Genomic DNA, 18,320 nt, shown 5'->3' on the forward strand with positions numbered 1-18,320 from the left:
GTCAATGCCTCTCAATGACCAAAGACACAGAATGAGGGCTGACAGGGTCTTTTATAGTGATTAACAAGATGACAGAGCAAAATCTTGAGCAGCATAGGTGTGTCTTCTTCTGATTGGCCATAAAGTAAAAGACTGATTGGAAGGTCAAGTCATGAAACAAGGGTGAAGATACCAGTCACTAGAATCACAAAAATAGAATTGTGACCCAAGTGACCTAAGGTTACCTGAGTAAACTTGCAAAGGTAAGAAACCGCAAAGGGGAATATTAAATCTAGCTTAAGTCTTAACACAACAGAATTAAAAATTTCAATTTCACACCAGTGCCCAGAGTGAAAACCAATGAGACGCACCTTCATAGTTTCTATTTCTTTCTATAGAAGGCAGTATTGTATGAAGACCTGATGTTTAGGTTGTAATATATCTGCTGACTGCAGGATCTGCTTCATAAAGCTGTGGTATTAATTAGATCGGAGTTGCTAGATGAAAAAGGCATTGAGTAATATGATAAACATTCATATTTTGTTGAGAATCTATGACCTTTTAAATATATTATTATAATGTGTACTGTTCTTATCTATTATGTATAATTTATACTGTTCTTAGCTGATTTGCATATCATTTATATTGCTTACTAATACAACTTGTACCAAGGGCCTGTGCTGCACACTCTTTCACCTTTATTTTCTGTGTGTTTCAGGCTGCCTTCCAAAGGCCAATGGAATTTATTTCTTCTTATTCAAAAGTGCTCTTCACTATCATTTCCATTTTAATGGTTCTTGAGAGAGGAAATAAGTGAAGACTGAATGAGTTGGACTGAATGCTTGACAAGACTTCAACAATCTGTAATTTCCTTGTCATGGGCACTCATTTCTACCTTTAAAGATCTTAAATGCTCAATGTGACCTAGTAGATCATCCTTGACAGTCCCTGTGTGCAAAACATTTAATTATCCTGAAGCTAACCTGGTGATGAGGTTCTGGAAAATTGGCTAGATTAGTCTTTTAGCAAAACTACATTTCATGGGGGGGGGTCCATACTTGAAGCCCTTTCAGCTTAGTGTGGGATCTGCCACTGGCACATCTTTCTGGAACTCACAGTCACATCTATTTCATGCCATTGAACTCTAGAATTTTAGAGGCAGTTGACTGAATTCAGATACTGAAATGCTCTCTTCTTCCCCATCTCTGCCTCTTGGCATCCTTTGCTTCCTCCAAGACTGATCAAATCCTACCTTCTGCAAGAGGCCTTTCCTGGTCATCCCTACTGCTAATGCCTTCCTTTGGAGACTACCTTACATATGCCCTGTTGCATATGTTTTGAATGTACATAGTTATTTTTATTTGGTTTCCCTCATTAGAACTAGAGGTCCTCCAGTGCAGTCATCTTTTTGACTTTTCTTTGTAAACACACCCAGCACTTCCTAAATGCTTAATAAACATTTCTTGACTGACTAAAGTGGCTCTTGGAAAAGATACTGTGAGAGAGCAAATGGGGAAAACAGAACCAGTGGTTTTAGTTTAAGTATATTAATAATTAACCAATCAACATTTATTAAAGGACCTCACTGAAGATGCCAAAAAAGGTAAAAAGACAGTCCCCTGGCCTCTGGTCAATCACGTGTACAAGTTGTGTCTCCAATGGATCTTCTAAGGAGAGGGCAGAGGTTTGATTTCAATCAATCAATAAAATTTATTAAACTATTACTACATGCCAGGCACTGTGCTAAGCACTGGGATGCAAAAAGAGGCAAAAAGCCAGTCCTTGGTCTCAAGGTTTTCAAATGCTGGTTATGTCTGCAATGGACCTTCTCTAAGGAGAGGGCAGAAGTTTGATTTTAATTAATCAATAAACATTTATTAAACGCTAACTACGTGCCAGGCCCTGCTAAGCGCTGGGAATGCAAAAAGAGGGTCCCTGGCCTCTGGTGAGTCACATGTGGGAGTGGTGTCTCCTTGGACCCTCTGAGGAGGGGCAGAGGTTGGTTTCCACCTGTCTTCACGCATCAGCAGCCTTTAAAAATGGCACCCTGGTCGCCCCTACCTTTCCCCTCAGTTTCGGCCTCTGGGGGGCCTCTTTACCGGGGCCTACTTCCCCCAACCTCCACTTCCACCACGTCTCTGGGGTCCTGGACCACACAAAGCAGTCGGCTCCAGCCCGCGGCCAATGCCCAGAAGCCGCGGGGCAGAAAAGGCCCTTGAAAGCTCCGGGGGCGGGGGCGGGGGAGGGGCTGGTTCAGACCCGGGGACTTGGGGTGACCACGGGGCGGCCGGACCCAGGAGCCCGGGGCGGAGGCGGGCTGGGGGCAGAGCGGCGTCGCGCCCACCCCCGGCCTCGCCCTCAAGGGGAAGGGCGAGGCGCCCGGGGTCGGGATCGGGGCAGAGTCCCGCTTCAGACTTCCAGAGCCGGCGGCCGCCGCTAGCTGAACTGTGCGGGCGAGGAGTGCTCGCTTCCGCTGGGTGTGGGCTCGGCGGTGCGGGCCAGGCCAGGCCGGAGGCAGAGGCAGGGCCGCCGCCACCCCTCCCGTCTGCGCGGCGGAGAGGAGGAGGAGGAGGAGGAGGAGGAAGAGGAAGGGGAGCAGCCATGTCGCTATTGTCTCGGATCCTCCCGGCCTTCAGGGTCCATTATGCGGGCGTGCTCGTGATCCTGTCGCAGCTCTACCAGCGCTGCCGCTACGGCTTCTCTCTGCCAGGTTAGCAAATGGGCCCCGCTTGGTTTCCTCGGGACTCTCCGGCATGTGTGTGTCAGGTGTGGTCCGGGGCATCTGGGAGAGGGGTGTGTGTGTGTGTGTGTGTGTGTGTGTGTGTGTGTGTGTGTGTGTGTGTGTGTGTGTGTGTGTGTTGGGGGAGGGCGGAGGAAGGAGAGAAGAGGGTGTTCCTTCTCGTTCCTCCTTTATTACGGAGGCTAGGGGTGTGGGGGAGGCTGGACCCTGATTCTGGGCCTCGCTTTCTCGGCGGTGCCTTTCTTCTTTCGGCAGCCTGCGAACTTTCCTCCCCTGGGGGGTGTGCGTGTGCGTGTGCGTGTGCGTGTATGTGCGTATGTGTGTGTTCTTCCCCCACTCCTTTGCCTTTCCCCGAGTCCTCTGCAGCCTCCTCCTCCGTCCGACCCGGCCTGGATGGAGTGGTTTGTTCTGTTGTTGGAAGCAGCAGCCCGGGACCTGGGTGGGGGGTAAAGGTGGCAGAGAGAAGAGTCCCCTTTTCTGCTTTGCTCTACTCCTCCCCCTCTCCCCCTCAGTCTGTGACCTGGGGAATTGAGGATAAGGAGAGAGGAGGAGAGCGGGGGAACCCCGGGGGCTGGCTTTGCAGCCGCAGCACCCGAAACCTTGACCTTGGCCTGGCCGAAAAAAATGAGCTTTCTGCCCCCCCTGGCTCTGCCGACCCCTGCTGGGCTGGTGCGTGGTGGGGGGCGGGAGCACGTTAGGCGGAGCCTGTAACCCCCTCCCCCTCCAGGGGCCACGGCTGGAGGGAGGATTTGGGGGGAGGGGAGGCTGGGCGGAAGCGCGAATCGCCGGTCCCCAGACAGAGTTCGGAAGCCGGTCTCGCGCGCACGCGCCCCGTGCTGGGCTGGCTGGCTTCTCCCGGCCGCACCATCACCGTCCCTGGTTGCCTGGTCCTCCGCAGGGGCCACTAGCTCCGCTCCCGTAATCCTGTGGGCCGTGGGGCTGGTGGCGTGGGGGCGGGGGGTGAGGGCGGGGGGTGAGGACGGAGGCCAGTCTCCGGCCTAGCCCAGGCAGCAGCCCGGCTCCTCCTCCTCCTTCCCTCCTCCCCACCCCTCTTCGCACCCCCCTCCCCCTTGCTTTGCACACTTGGCCGACCTGCCTTTTCTGCTTGCTGCGCACCCTCCCTTTCCCTCCCCCAAGCTTTGTCTCAGCCACTTTCAGGGTCTCATCTTCTTTTGCTTCTTGAGGGCTAGGAGAGTTGGCCTCTTATGGCTTGGCTTTTTTTTTTTCTTCAACATTGCTAAATCCTTTGTAAGAAATAGCAACCTCTTGTTTATATGTTTTGGGTTACAAATCTCAGGTCGTTTTCCAACTCCAGATTATTTTTGGATGTGACAACCCAGGGCATGCCTGCAGTATGTAACTTAGACCAATTTTACCTGGCTCTCTTGCCTTCCTTCATTCTTTTGAGTTTGCTGCCGAACTGCCCAGTCAGCATTACCATCTTGCTCTCCCCAGTTGCCCATATGAAGGAAATGTGGGTTTCCAGAGAACTTTAATATTGCTGCAGCTGAGTTGTAGGTAAGGATTGGATTCTTAATGCATGACTAGAAGAGAAATTAAATTTACAACTTCTTAAAGTTGATAGGGGATGAAGACTGGGAATGGGTAAAAAGAGGTAATAACTTTTATAAGTTTATTTATGTGCCACACCAAAAAAAAATGTGAAATGAATGTAGAGTTTCTAAAATCCAGATGCCATCACACCTAGTTAATTAGATAAATTTATTTCTTTGACTTTTAAATTTTCTTATTCTTAAAAGAATATGTAAAAATGTTTAAAATGAGGTCGAATTCCTTACTCTTCTAAACAGATTGTAGAGCCTAATTTAGTTTAAAGGTTAACTAAACGTTTTTCTAGCCTTACTTTTTCTGACTAGAGGAATTGGGGCATTCACAACCCCCTTTAAGTAACACTTGGAAAATCTGTAGTAATTAAAACAGAATAGAAAACATGCCACCTTCCCCCTCCCCACTTTAAAGTATTATAAATTACTAGGTCTAACTGGTACATTGAGAAACGGTGGTGTTAGGAGAATGAGACTAGAACAGAAATTGTTTAGTATGAATTGGATTGAGAGTCAAGTACTAGAAGACTTTTAAAACTTTTTGATAAGGAATTCGTTACTTGGTAAAGGACATTATTAAATTTAGAGTGGTTAAGTAATAGACGTAATATCTCTTAAGTGAAATAGTTGAAATGGTCACCTTAGACTTTGTTGTCATGCATCTTAAAAGAAAAATATTAAAAAAACAGATGTTTGTAAATTTTTCTGCTTAAAGATAATATAATTGTCAAGAGACAACTTGCAATGTAACACAAACCAGGAAATTAAATAGGTTTTAGAAGTTGTATAACTGCTACTAACATTTCAGAGGAGCACAATCTCTGAATAAAAATATATGAAGTTAAACTGTTAAAGGGGTGTTTTTTTTTTTTAAGTTGATCATTCCCTCTTGATTAGAATAGTCCCATGGTGGGTTAGGAAAGATTACCATTATTTTGTTTATTCTTCAAGATCTGTACTATATACAATTATTTCTTCAGTAGAATTTAACTTGGATTTTAAAGAGTTTTTTATCCAGATATCTCTATCATTGTAAAATTCATTGCTTAGAATGCTGAATGGATTTTCAGATGGCTTAAACTGCTCAAAGATCATAAGACTGCCAAACTGCTAATACAGTTACAAGTTTCATATTTCAGAATGGAAGTAGCTGGAAGTCTTCTGGAGAACAGTGAAATTGAATGGGGTCTAAGGAGTTTAAAAAGATAATTTTAATAAGGTGTGAGTGTGGGGGCTGTTTTCTTTAATTGAGCTTTGATCTGAGGTTCCTAAACTTAGTTAGCCTGTCGCCCCCTTTAAAAAAATACTCAGTACCCCCCTAGAAATCTACTTTCTTTAACCCTTTAACTGCTTTTTAAAAAATTTGCATCATTTAAAAAAATGACATCTTAAATTTAATAATTTAGTGTAAATTATGTTTTTTTCTTGCATTGAAATTTTGATGACACGATATTTGGTCATGTAACCATATAGTATCTTATTGTAAACAAGTCATTGCATGCACATGTTCTTTCGGGTGAATGCTGGACTTCCCAACAATTCAACATACTTGCCTGCCAACACTTGCTTGTTAAGACCTGTCAGCTGACTTGATCTCTGATCAGTTATAACTTGCATTTTGTGTGTTTATTTGGAAAATAATGTAATCACTACAGCTTTGTGTTACATAACAGATGAAACATATAGGAATAATTTTTCAAAAATTTATCCTCTTATTTGGTTATGCTTCTACTACCCCCTTATTTTTATTCAGTGCCACCCCCCAATTGCACCTGAGGCTACTATGCCCCGCCCCCAACCTCCCTAGTATCAGCCTACTTTGGTAACCTCTTTAGACTAAGTGACTTGTAACCTAAATTAAGTAGAAAAAGGGGGAAAACATTCTAAGTGGGTTAAAACTTCATTAAAATATTTATATTGTTATTAGTGTGAATCCTCCAAAAACACATTAATTATTGTTCGTCATTCAGTGTTTATTTGATAGTTATATGTTTGCAAAAATAATTTATTACATTAGTAATTACTGTATCCCTTTTCCCCTCCAAGTGCTTTGTTTACTTAAAAATATATGCATGTAGAAATATCTTCCTGAAGGTGTGAGATTACCTCATAATCAGGTTTTAAAAACAGGAAATCTAGTCAGTATATTTAGAAGGATGAGCTAATGCTAATTGTGACATGAACATCTATCTCACCATTGTAATGATTTGTAACCCCTTAAAAGCCAGAGGATTTTAGAGCAGGAAACAACCTTAGAGCTTATCTAGTCTACCCTCTTTATTTTACAGATGGGGAAGGCCCTTAGAGGTAAATAGGTTACATTGCCTAATGTTCACAAATAGTTTATGGGGGAGCTGGAACTAGTATCTAAGTCTTTTTGTACCCAGATCAGGAATCTTTGCAGTACACCAGGTAATAATTCTGTGTTTTATCTCTTTGAAATCATGTTATCTGTGCTACTGAGTAATTGTGTCTCAGAGACAAGATTTCTCCATTTCTTACCTGGGGAGTTCTGATAGAAAAAATTTTACCTTCCATTGTTAGTTAACTTGTAAAATATGTGTTGTCTTTTCTTATATGGAGGAAGTTTGTTAATACAGAGCTTGAGAAATCAATATCCAGAAAAATGTGGCCATAGATTAAAAGATCTGAACCACTTAATGTAGCATTTTTTTTTTTGGTACAGAGCACCTATAGCTTTAAAAATGAATAACTTAGTTCATTAAAATATTTTATGTAGGAATCCATTTTCTTTTTTATCTAGTCATTTTCTCCTTATAAAAATGTTGAACATTTTTGCAAAGCATCATAAAAATACTGAATATTTTAATTTAAGACTTTGAGTTTCAGTCATCAGTGTTACCAGGATATTTGAGGTGGTGATAATGTGTGTGTTTGTATGCCTGTAAGTAATGTGTTAATTTATTAAATATATTTTATGAAGAGGAAGCATTATAATTTACACTTAGTTCTTCTTAACCATGTGCTTTGTGAAGAGCCAATGATTGGGGTATTTTTTATGACAAATAAGAAAGTGCTTTAAAGTTAAGTAAGGTGTGTTATGGCATATGGGAGAAAAAACCCAACTGTGGACAGTATTTCTAGTCACTTGTGATATCAGGCTTGTAACCCTACTGGGGCATTTAGGACACAAGAATTGTGCCTTAGAGACCAGATGTAGAGTTTTGAACTCTAGAGAAAATCGTCAGAGAATGGCATATGTCCCCACTTGATTATGGAGATGGTAGGCTAAGCCACTGCTCCTTTGGTTGTCCTATATAAGAAAAGTCTTGCCTTACAAAGGCTGTGAACATTCTTTTAGTAGAAAGTTGTGTTTCTTAAGTGAAAGTGTTAGAATTTGAGGAAAATTACCCATATCCTCCTTTAGCCAATTACAAGCAAGGCACAGACATGTTTACTTTCCTGTAAGTAAGTAATGATAATAGATAATGAGGGTCTCATTATGTTGTCATTTTCAGTACCTTGCACTTTGGAAATGAGATTTTTGTGTGGACTTGAGGTGGTTTTCTCGTTCTAGGATAAGGTAACATATTTGGAAAGTCCTTATTGTGGTTCAGTCATTTTTCACTCATATCTGACTCTTTGTGACCCCATTTGGGGTTTTCTTGGCACAGATACTGAAGTGGTTTCCCATTTCCTTCTCCAGCTCATTTTTACAGTTGAAGAAACTGAGTCATGCATGGCTAAGTGACTTGCCCAGGGTGACACAGCTAGTAAGTGTTATGTGATGGAGGCTGCATTTGAACTCAGATCCTCCTGATTCCAGGGCTGGTACTCTATCCACTGTGCTATCTAGTTGCCTTAGAAAGGCTATTATTTACTGCTTTAAATATCAAGCCCATGCAAAAGTAGCAATAAAGTTCTAAATTAAAAGCTATTGAAAGGAGGACAGAACCAGACTTTTTTCCTTTTTTATTTTTCTATTGACTTTATATTTTATAGTTTATTTTCTGTTAAACATCATTCTTTGCAATAAGCCCAGTTTGTGGGCTTTTTCCAGGAATTAGCATGTTCCAATCTAATCCAGTAAACATTTATTAAGTGCCTATCATGTACCAGGTACTGTGCTAAGCTCTTGGGATACAATTAGTGAAAGAAAGACAGTCTTCAAGGAGCTCACAATCTAAAGGGGGAGATAAAACACAATTTTTTTGGATATTCATCCAGACTAATTTTGAAATGTATTATAGGATCATAAGCTGATAGGTTTAGAAATGGAAAGGACCTTAGTTTTCATTGAAGTACAACTATCTCATTTTACAGATGAGAAAACTGAGGTCCAAAGAGGATAAGTTAATTGCCCAAGGTCACTCTGCTAGTAGACAGCAGAGCTGGGACTTGAACCCAGGTCCTTTGACTACAAATCCAGCATGCTTTCCATTAAATCATACTGCCTCTCTCACTTTGAATATTTATAATCCATGAGACATTATGCTTAAATACCATTTGTATTATAGCTTATTTAAGTCATTATAAATGATACAAGCGAAGGCTTATGGAAACAGTAATAATAAAATGCATAAATGATATGCTTGCCAACATAAATCCTAGAACAATTAAGATTCACAATTAAACTATTGTTCGTCATAGCATTTTTTCCCTTCTAAGCCATATTAAAGTAATGTATTGTGTCTTGAAGTCATGATTATAGGATGTGATCTTCGCAATGTGTACATTAAATCATTGAAATTAGTCACAAGAATTTTTAAAAACATACTAAAATTTAAATAACTTTTGTTATTTCACTGAAATGAATGAGATTTGGTGCTTATACTCAACAAGAATTTATTAAGTACCTACTCTGTGCTAGGTTCCTACACTAAGCACCAAAAACTCTTCAAAGTTGTTCATACTATAGTACAAAAATGGCACCTCGAATGGGGACATGAAGGAAACATCAACATTTGGGCATTTGGCTGCTTTCTAAACTCCAGGGGATGGTGTTTTAGTTTTTGTTAACCTCAAGTCTAGAAGTAAACTTGTTTTCATTTGATTTTTTAACAAAAAGTATAGGACGTGCTAGTCAAAAAATTCCAAGGATTAAGATATTCAGCATTAGTCCAATAAAGCTTATGATTATTACTATTTTTATAAACAGAACAGTCTATATTTTAAATACTGCTTATTATCTCTTTAGATGGGAGAAGAAAGTTTGTTGCTTGTTCATAACTTTCTTTTGCATCATTAAAAGATCTCATAAATTGGTACTTCTGCTTTTTTTGACCCACTTGGTTTCAGGCTAGTTCTTGCCTTACGTACTTATGTTATAGTTCAAGTAGCATCAGATTCTCTAGCAAGGCTTTAGCAGTAAAAATGCTAACTCTGCCCTACTACAACTTTGTAAATGCATGTGTCTGCATGTAGTACGCGCGTGTGTGTGTGTGTGTGTGTGTGTGTGTGTGTGTATATGTGTAGGGGTGTGTGTGCGTGTGTGCACGTGCTTGTATTTCTATAGAGTTTAAAGTTCTCTTGCTGATTATCTGCAAAACTTTCCTATCCAAGTGCGGCTTGCTAAGACCAGTTAATACCAAATACCGAAACCAGTTAATGCTAAACAGTTAAAAATCAGAAAATAAATGTAAGATAATTATAGATTTTCCTGCCTTTAATGTTCTTTTTAGTACAAAAGCAGATTTTTATATGTGAAAGTAATAGCATTGAATTTATTTATTTAAAAAACATTTTTAGAAAACATTCCTGATTCTTCTAATGGGAGCCTTCCTCCTTTAGCTTTGAAGAGATAGTTGTCAAGCTGGACATCTTGTATAGGCCACAGTTCCGGAGACAGCATCCTAACCTTTCCCAATCTAGTTAGAAGAGTGGGTTTATCATTGAATTTGCAAACGTGCTGATTTCAGTTCTGTAGTGAAACTGTGATCGCACCAGGAGTACTTTCTCATTTTTTGTTTATGTTACTGCTTTTTAGCAGGTACTCATTAATGAGTGAAGGATCAAAAAGCAGGACGGTGGTGGAGAAGCAATGGAGAATAAAAGCTTAGAAAGTTCACCATCAGACCTAAAGTTAGTGGCTCACCCGAGAGCAAAAAGCAAAGTTTGGAAATACTTCGGTTTTGATACGAATGCAGAAGGATGCATATTGCAGTGGAAGAAGATCTACTGCCGTATTTGCATGGCACAAATTGCCTATTCGGGAAACACTTCCAACCTTTCATACCACCTGGAGAAAAATCATCCAGATGAATTTTGCGAATTTGTAAAGAGTAACACAGAACAGATGAGGGAGGCCTTTGCTACTGCTTTTTCGAAACTGAAGCCAGAATCCTCACAGCAGGTTGTTCAGGACACTTTAATTATGAAGACCAGCCATAGCTATGAAAACAAAAAGCACCAGGAGCTGACCTCTGCTGTGATTAGCCTAATTTGTGAAGGCATGTATCCTTCTTCCATAGTGGATGAGCCTACATTTAAGATGCTTTTGAAAACAGCAGATCCAAGATATGAACTTCCTAGCAGAAAATATTTCTGTACAAAAGCAATTCCTGAAAAGTACAATGCAGTTAGAGAAATCGTCTTGAAAGAACTGACAGACATTTTGTGGTGTGGAATATCCACTGATATATGGAAAAGCCAAAACCAGAATAGGTCCTATGTAACCCTTGCAGTTCATTTCCTCAATAGTAACTCTTCTCATTGTTTGTCTGTTAACTCAAGATGCTTAAAGACATTCGAGGTCCCTGAAGAAAACACTGCAGAGACAATTACAAGAGTCCTTTATGAGATCTTCATTGAGTGGGGGATCAACACAAAAGTCTTTGGTGCTACAACAGATTATGGGAAAGATATTGTAAAAGCTTGTTCACTTCTGGATATTCCAGTTCAGATGCCTTGTTTGGGTCAGACTTTCAATGCAGGAATACAACAAGCTTTCCAGCTCCCTAAGCTGGGCAGTCTCTTGACAAGGTGCCGGAAACTGGTGGAATATTTTCAGCAGTCTACAGTAGCCATGTACATGTTAAGTGAAAAACAGAAACAACAGAACATCATGCACTGCATGCTTGTGAGTGATCGTGTTTCCTGGTGGGGAAGCACACTTGCCATGTTGCAACGATTGAAAGAGCAGCAGTTTATCATTGCAGCTGTTTTGGTGGAAGACAGTAATAATCACCACCTTATGTTGGAGACCAGTGAATGGAACACCATTGAGGGGCTGGTGGACCTGCTGCATCCCTTTAAGCAAGTGGCTGAGATGATGTCTGCATCTAAGTATCCCACAATAAGCATGGTGAAACCTCTCCTTCATATGCTTCTCAACACAACCCTGAACATCAAAGAAAATGATTCAAAAGAAATCAGTATGGCAAAGGAAGTGATAGCCAAAGAATTGTCAACAACATACCAGGAGACCCCTGAGATAGACATGTTCCTTAATGTGGCAACATTTCTGGACCCTAGGTACAAGAAGCTGCCTTTCCTTTCTGCATTTGAACGGCAGCAGGTTGAAAACAGAGTTGTAGAGGAAGCAAAAAGTCTTTTGGAAAAAGTAAAAGAAAATAATTTCAGGCCCGAAGAAAAGCTCTTTTCATTATCTGAAGAGCCACCGGTGAAAAAAATGATCATTTCTTCCACCCCACCTCCGACTAGTGCAATTAATAACATGCTGGCAGAAATCTTCTGCCAAACAGGGGGTGTGGAAGATCAAGAGGAATGGCATGCCCAGATCGTGGAGGAATTGAGTAACTTTAAGTCTCAAAAAGTACTTGGCCTAAGTGAAGATCCACTTAAATGGTGGTCTGACCGATTGGCATTGTTTCCCGTCTTACCAAAGGTACTTCAAAAGTATTGGTGTATTTTAGCTACGAGGGTCTTCCCCGAACGACTTTTTGGTTCATCTGCCAATGTTGTAAGTGCTAAGAGGAACAGATTAGCTCCAGCTCATGTGGATGAGCAAGTCTTTTTATATGAAAATACTCGTAATGGGTCCGAAGCTGAACCTGAAGATGAGGATGAGGGAGAATGGGGCTTGGAACAGGAACAGATTTATACTTTAAGTGACACAGTTAATGTAAGCAACAATTTCTTTAATATAAGGGACAGTGGATTCATCTGACAGTGATGTTAAAATGTATTAAAGAAAAGTTGTTTGTCTTAAAAGTTACCAAAAATAACCTGTTTTATGCTTTCTTGTAAATATAGAACAGATGTAACAGTGGCTTGGTTTTTCATTTTCATGTATTTGTGCCTGCCATCCATAATCTCAAAGTACAAAAGAAAGCTGGTCTTTGATGTTAACTGAAATGAGAAAGATGGAGTGTTCTCTTTAGGTTTTGACTGTAATTCCTTGCCCCTACATAAATAATATTTTTTTTAAAGCAATGAAATTAAAGATTTAGAAACCCACTTAGAAATGTCCCTCTGAGGAGTTTGACAGATTAAATTTATTAATAAAAGTAGAGTTGTAGAAGAGAATTTTGGTTTTAAAATGTTTATATCTCATTTAATTCAATCATTTTTAATAGTGTTTTGGAGAGATCAGAGAGCAAATAGAAAAATAATACCTTTCCTAGAGCCCTAGGTATAAGGTTATAGTTTTTTTTTAATTTAAATATGTAAAATATTTACTTTTTAACTTAAATGGGAACTTCCCTCAGAAAATTCTCAAAGCCCTTTAGTAGAAATATTCTTCAAAGAGAAGGCAAGCTTTAAGTTTAGTCTCAATGTGCAAATGAGCATGTAGAAGCACTTTCCCTCCCTATCCTTCCCTCAAATATGAGGTGTTAAATTTTTGTTATGTTTCTTGTCATACTGCCAGCTCTGAGACAGCTCTCTCCTTTTTGCCAAAACTCATCTTATAGAGGTGGTTAGTTTAAGCTGTTTCTAAAGTTATTGAATCCTTTTTCTGGTTGATGTATTCTTAGCATATGATAGTTTGCTTTGTGTCAGAATGCTTATGTGTTCTGCATTTCCTAAAAACAGTAATTTTTTGCAGGGAGAAATAAGGTATCTCTTATAAAGAGTTGCTTTTAAAACAAAACAAAAATCCCTAGCCTGTTTTCTGGTTTGTTATATGAAGGTAGCCAAATGCCCATGAGGATTTTCAGATCCTGCTATTCAGGAGAAAAATTATTTAATTTTTTTATCTTTAACTCTCCTTAAAAGCAGGAACACTTGTTTTTGTGTTTGAATCTCCCAGTACCCAGCCCAGTGCCTTGCACAGAGTAGGCGCTTAATAATTATTTGCTTAGTCAAAATGAATTTAACTCTACACCGCTGTCCAAATAAATTTGCAAAGTTGCCCTGTTTTGGTTTACCTCTTGAGTCAGTTTGAGGTGTTTACATTTGGCATTCAGGGAAGTATGAAGAACTATGCTAAATCTCAGTCTATTATTTGATCTTGAAAACTTCCATTGTTAGGGAATTCAAAGAGGCACACTATCTTTCTGTGTTAGATTCATCTCACTGGCTGTTCTGTGCATCTATTTAAGCAACCCATATTGGGAAAGACAGCATATAAATGGTTTGGCAATGACCATTTTAGCTAGTAACTAAATTCTGCCCTGGGGTTGGAGTTGTAGATATGTGAGTGTTTAAAAAAAAAAAAGTCAACCCTGGAATTGGTGAGAATTTCACGTGCCTTTTGGAGGATAGCATCTGGTCTCTGTCATCAGTGATGCATGATTTTAGGAGATAAATTTGCAGGCTAAAAAGCAACCAGAGGAAATATTTCCTTTTAAAGGAAAACATGATGTTAATTATTACAACATACTGTATAATTTTAGGCTTTTTTGTAATTCATTGTTAAAGTACTGGGACACTGTCATGTTGGAGGTGAGAAGGTGGTGTCCAGATTGACCATGGTAGAATATGGCTGGTAGGATTTCACCTCCCTTCTGCACTCTAAGACTCCTAAGGCTGGAAATACTGTACAGTGCAACTTGTATTTGCCCTTAGTTGTGTTTTTTTTTAATAGCAGTACAGTGCACTGTTCTGTTCCTTGAAATCTCTGAATAATGAAACTGTAAACTGTTCCAATGAGACTAGTCTCATTGCATTTTGTTTTTGTTTTTTGTTTGTTTTTGTTTTTTGCTTTTGTTTTTATTTTTAAAACCCTTGTTGTCAGTCTTGCCCATTGGCTATGTTTTATTTAATGTTTTAGGCTTTGACTATTGTTAAATAAACCAGAGAAATAAATTAGCTTCTAATTTATTTGTCTGATGTGTGTTCATATTGGTAGCACTTTGATTAAATTCTAGCAGTGAGAGGTTTTTTTTTTATAAAGACACTTTTTAAAGGCATTCACAAAAGCTTGATGTTTTATTTTCTGACCTTTTGAAATATAGAAACGTTGTGATGCACAAAGACTTTTTTGGATTAAAATGTCTAGATCTGTAAAAACAGTGGGTTGAAAATTTTCCTAATGTGGGGATTGCTTGCAACTTCACTTTATTACCCTGGAAATAGAATGAGTGAGAAGTTTTGAGGACTTTATCCAGGCGTAGGTAATAGTTTTGGTTGGAAACCAAGCCTAACTTATTTCTATTATATTGACTATAGAATATTTTATTCTTTTAAAAACTGAAATAATTAAAGAAGAAAAAAAGGAAACCAGTATGTCACTCTTCACACTAACAATATGTGCTTGACAATGCCTCATTCCAGAAGGTGATCAAAAAAGGTGTTGTTAAACCTTAGGTCAAAATAGGCCAATCTTCATTTATCAAATTTACTCCTAGAGGACTTTTTCCTAATTTTTGAATTGAGAAGGCCTTAATATTATTTGTTGTTGCATTGTTATTTGGGATTAGGCATCCTATTAGAATTTAAGGATCATTACATTTTCTGGGAATGTATCTTTATATGTAATTTTTTTCTGAGCTACTATATTTATATTAACTGTGGGTGTATATATGTATATAAAATACACACATATAGTTGTACATATATGCACATATATGTCTATATATATAGATATACATACAGACATATCTATTTTCTTATCAGTGATTGCATGGGACAAACTCCCTTAAAATTGTTTCTTTATACATGATTTTAATGTAAAGTCATAATTCTGGACAAAGATCCCCCCCCCTTCCCTCAAGAAATGTTTCTTTGATTTTTGAGGGGAAGGAGCTGGTTAAGCTTTTAAATATTTGTGTTTATGAAGTAAAAAAAACAACTCCACGATACTACAAAGTCAACATACTTTAATTTCACTGTTTTTAAAAATTTCTTACAGTTCCAGGAAACTTAGAAAATGAAGTGGTTGAATTTAGAAACGTTGTGCATAGGCTCCATGAAAAAAAAAATAATCCACTTGGCTTTGAATGCTGCATCTATTTCAATTCTTGCACCCTGTCTCTTAGGTTGTTTTTAACTTGAATGTCATTTCATATATTGGAATTCCAGATATTGCACACCTAAATCAATGTACTGTATTTATATTGTTAACTCAGGGATGATAACTTTCTTAATTTAAATGATCTGGGCTGTGTCTAATTGTTTCTCGAGTCTAAAAGCGAAACACATTTGATGACAGAAAAACTCGTAATCTCTTATCTATTGACAGAATGTGAAATCAAACTTGGCCTTTAAAAGAATATGATTTTATTAATTTCTTTTCAAGTTTCTTCTTCAGCACAGTTCTGGAGCCCCTTCTTGTCAACTTTCAAGTGACTCATGCTGACTATCTTAGGCCTCCAGCTTTTATAACCTTTTCTATTGGATCAGTAGTAGGACTACCAACAACATTTTTATATGATGCTTTTTCTTCCTTTTTTGATGTTACTTTCAAGAAAATTCCTCTGCTGTTTTGACAAGCCTGTTCTCCATGGAGTCTAGCACAGGGTATCATCATCAGTCAGGACTGTGGCTTAATATTTGTACAACATGGTCAGCAAGGGACCTGTGTGTTTTTCTAGTTGCTTGAAGATTAAAATAATTTTTTCAAAGATTTTTTTAAAGTGATATCCTTCAAATGAAGTTACTCTGAAAAATCATTACCTTCCTTTTTCTGTAACTCCTTTTAGCAGATAAATTGCACAATATCCAAAAACATTTATGTGGAGGAAAAAAAGACACTGTTTTATTACATTTTGTTGTGATGTACTTTAGATGACTAATTATCTCTGTATATATCTTTGGTGTATATGACTGTAAGTGTGATTTTTCTTTTAAACTTTGTCTATGCCTTTTTAATGAAGAGCTGTGTCATATTCCCTTATCACATTATCTTTGTTGCTGTTCTGAACAATTTATTCTTTTTTTGGATTGAAATCATTAGGAACTTAGCTATGAGAATGTACCAAAATATAAGTTATGGTAAGATTGCAGGGTTTTAAATCTTTTGTTTTTTAATGTCTGATATTTAAATTCTTTGTTTATATTTTTTATAATAATAATTATATGAGTAATATTGTATCTGACTTAGTCCTGTGGACTCCTAACTGAATTTTAGGTGCTACTTCTGCCTTGTTTTTGAATGGTGGTATCTAATAAGATTATACATTTGCTGTAGGTTGTTCTCAGATTATAACTCCTGTGCCTTTTCTACTTAGTTTTATAGCCACTTGTGAGGGTGAACTTTAAATTTAATATATTTAAAACATGTTAATATACTTAAAATAGTAATGAATGGTATGGAGAAGTTTATTTTCTAAAGTCTACTAACTAATTATAGGGTTTTTTCTCTTGTTGGATGATATGATTTGAATAAGTATTGATGTACCTAAAGGAGTTTTTTAAAAAAATATGTAACATTATGACACATAAAAATGTATTAAATTTAAGAGAAGAAAAAGTTGGATTAAGTTAACTTTTTCTAATAAATGTACTTATATAATTATAACTTGTTTCAACTATATACTGAGTGTCTTGAAGCTGAAATATAGTTTGTTTTTTTAATTATGAAAACAAAATCTTGGATTTAGAAGAAACCTTAGAAGGTTCTATAGTGTTCATAGGGTTCAAAATTGGAAGGCACCTCAGAGGTCATTTGGTCCAAAATCCTATCCAGTGCAGGAATCCTTTCTGAGATATCCTGATAGTCACCCAAGCTTTTGCTTCAGTTCTAATGCCAACCTTTTTAGGCACCCCCCCCCATTCCTTTATGCCCTTCTGTCCCTTTGATTTATTCATTATCTCTAAATATTAGAAAGTTACTTTTTATGTTGATATAAATATAACAGAAATTACCCATTGGTTCTAACTCTACCTCATGGAATAATACCACTCCAAGTATGTTGTGACTTTTAACATGAAAACACTTCAGAAATTTGAAGGTAGTCTTTACACTCTCACTAAATCTTTTCTTCTCCAGGCTGAACATCATAGTTCCCTAAGTGTTCTTATCATCTTGTGGTTTCCAGGCATCTTACCATATTAATGAGCTTCCTCTGCATGCCTTCTAGTTTGTTAGTATTTCTGTGGTACTCAGAGCAGATGCAACATTTCAGAATTTGGTCTGATCAGCACCTAGTACTATTAGTTGATTTGTTACCACTCTTGACTTGGTCACTATACTTTTATTAATGAAGCCCTATAATTTTTGTTGTTGTTATTTTAATGTTTTTAGTAGTAGCTTTACCTTGTTGATGTGTAGTCATTGAAAACTCCTAAGGTTCTTTTCACGTGAACTTCTGTCAAGCTTCTTCTCTTCCTGTACAACTCATTTTTTTGAACCTAAATGGATGAACCTTGCATTCAAGACATTTATTGAGTGTATGAAGTGCTTTACTAGGTGATTTATTCCTGTATACTCGTTGAGATATCCTAATTTCTTATAAGATGTTAGTCGATACAGTCAGCATTGTCACTTGCAGTTTTGATAAGTATCCCATATATTCACCCAATACTTTTATAGAAATGATGATCCTATATTGAGAGCCCTGTGTTATGCTACTAAAAACTTCCTTCCAGATTGATATTTAATCTCTTTGGCTATAGGTCAGTCAACTCTGAATCTACACATACTGGCATTATGTCCATGTACATTACTATATCAGGTACATAAAGATATTATTTAAAAAAATCAAATATTTTATTAGACATGGATATTTTAT

At 38.1% G+C, this 18,320-nt stretch overlaps 1 protein-coding gene across 8 annotated transcripts in view; it reads left to right on the plus strand.

Annotated features, from left to right (window-relative positions):
* Window positions 1-2,239: 2,239 nt before the first annotated feature.
* Window positions 2,240-18,320, plus strand: part of ZBED1 (zinc finger BED-type containing 1) — a 356,755-nt gene continuing 340,674 nt past the window's right edge. For 3 of the 8 annotated variants that reach the window (XR_002325748.2, XR_002325749.2, XM_020992741.2), the window contains exons 1-2: window positions 2,601-2,689; window positions 10,232-12,328. Coding sequence is in view for 6 of the 8 variants with exons in the window: in XM_020992741.2 (XP_020848400.1) it covers window positions 10,286-12,328 (2,043 nt within the window). In the remaining 2 variants the exon portion in view is untranslated. Of the gene's footprint in view, window positions 2,690-3,685; window positions 4,238-10,231; window positions 14,470-18,320 lie in introns of those variants that run through there. The other 5 variants (XM_020992737.2, XM_020992739.2, XM_020992738.2 and 2 more) reach the window with 5 other exon arrangements.

This window comes from Phascolarctos cinereus, unplaced genomic scaffold (genome assembly GCF_003287225.1).
Source record: "Phascolarctos cinereus isolate Bilbo 61053 unplaced genomic scaffold, phaCin_HiC Scaffold_726;HRSCAF=1367, whole genome shotgun sequence".
Taxonomy (NCBI): Eukaryota; Metazoa; Chordata; class Mammalia; order Diprotodontia; family Phascolarctidae; genus Phascolarctos; species Phascolarctos cinereus.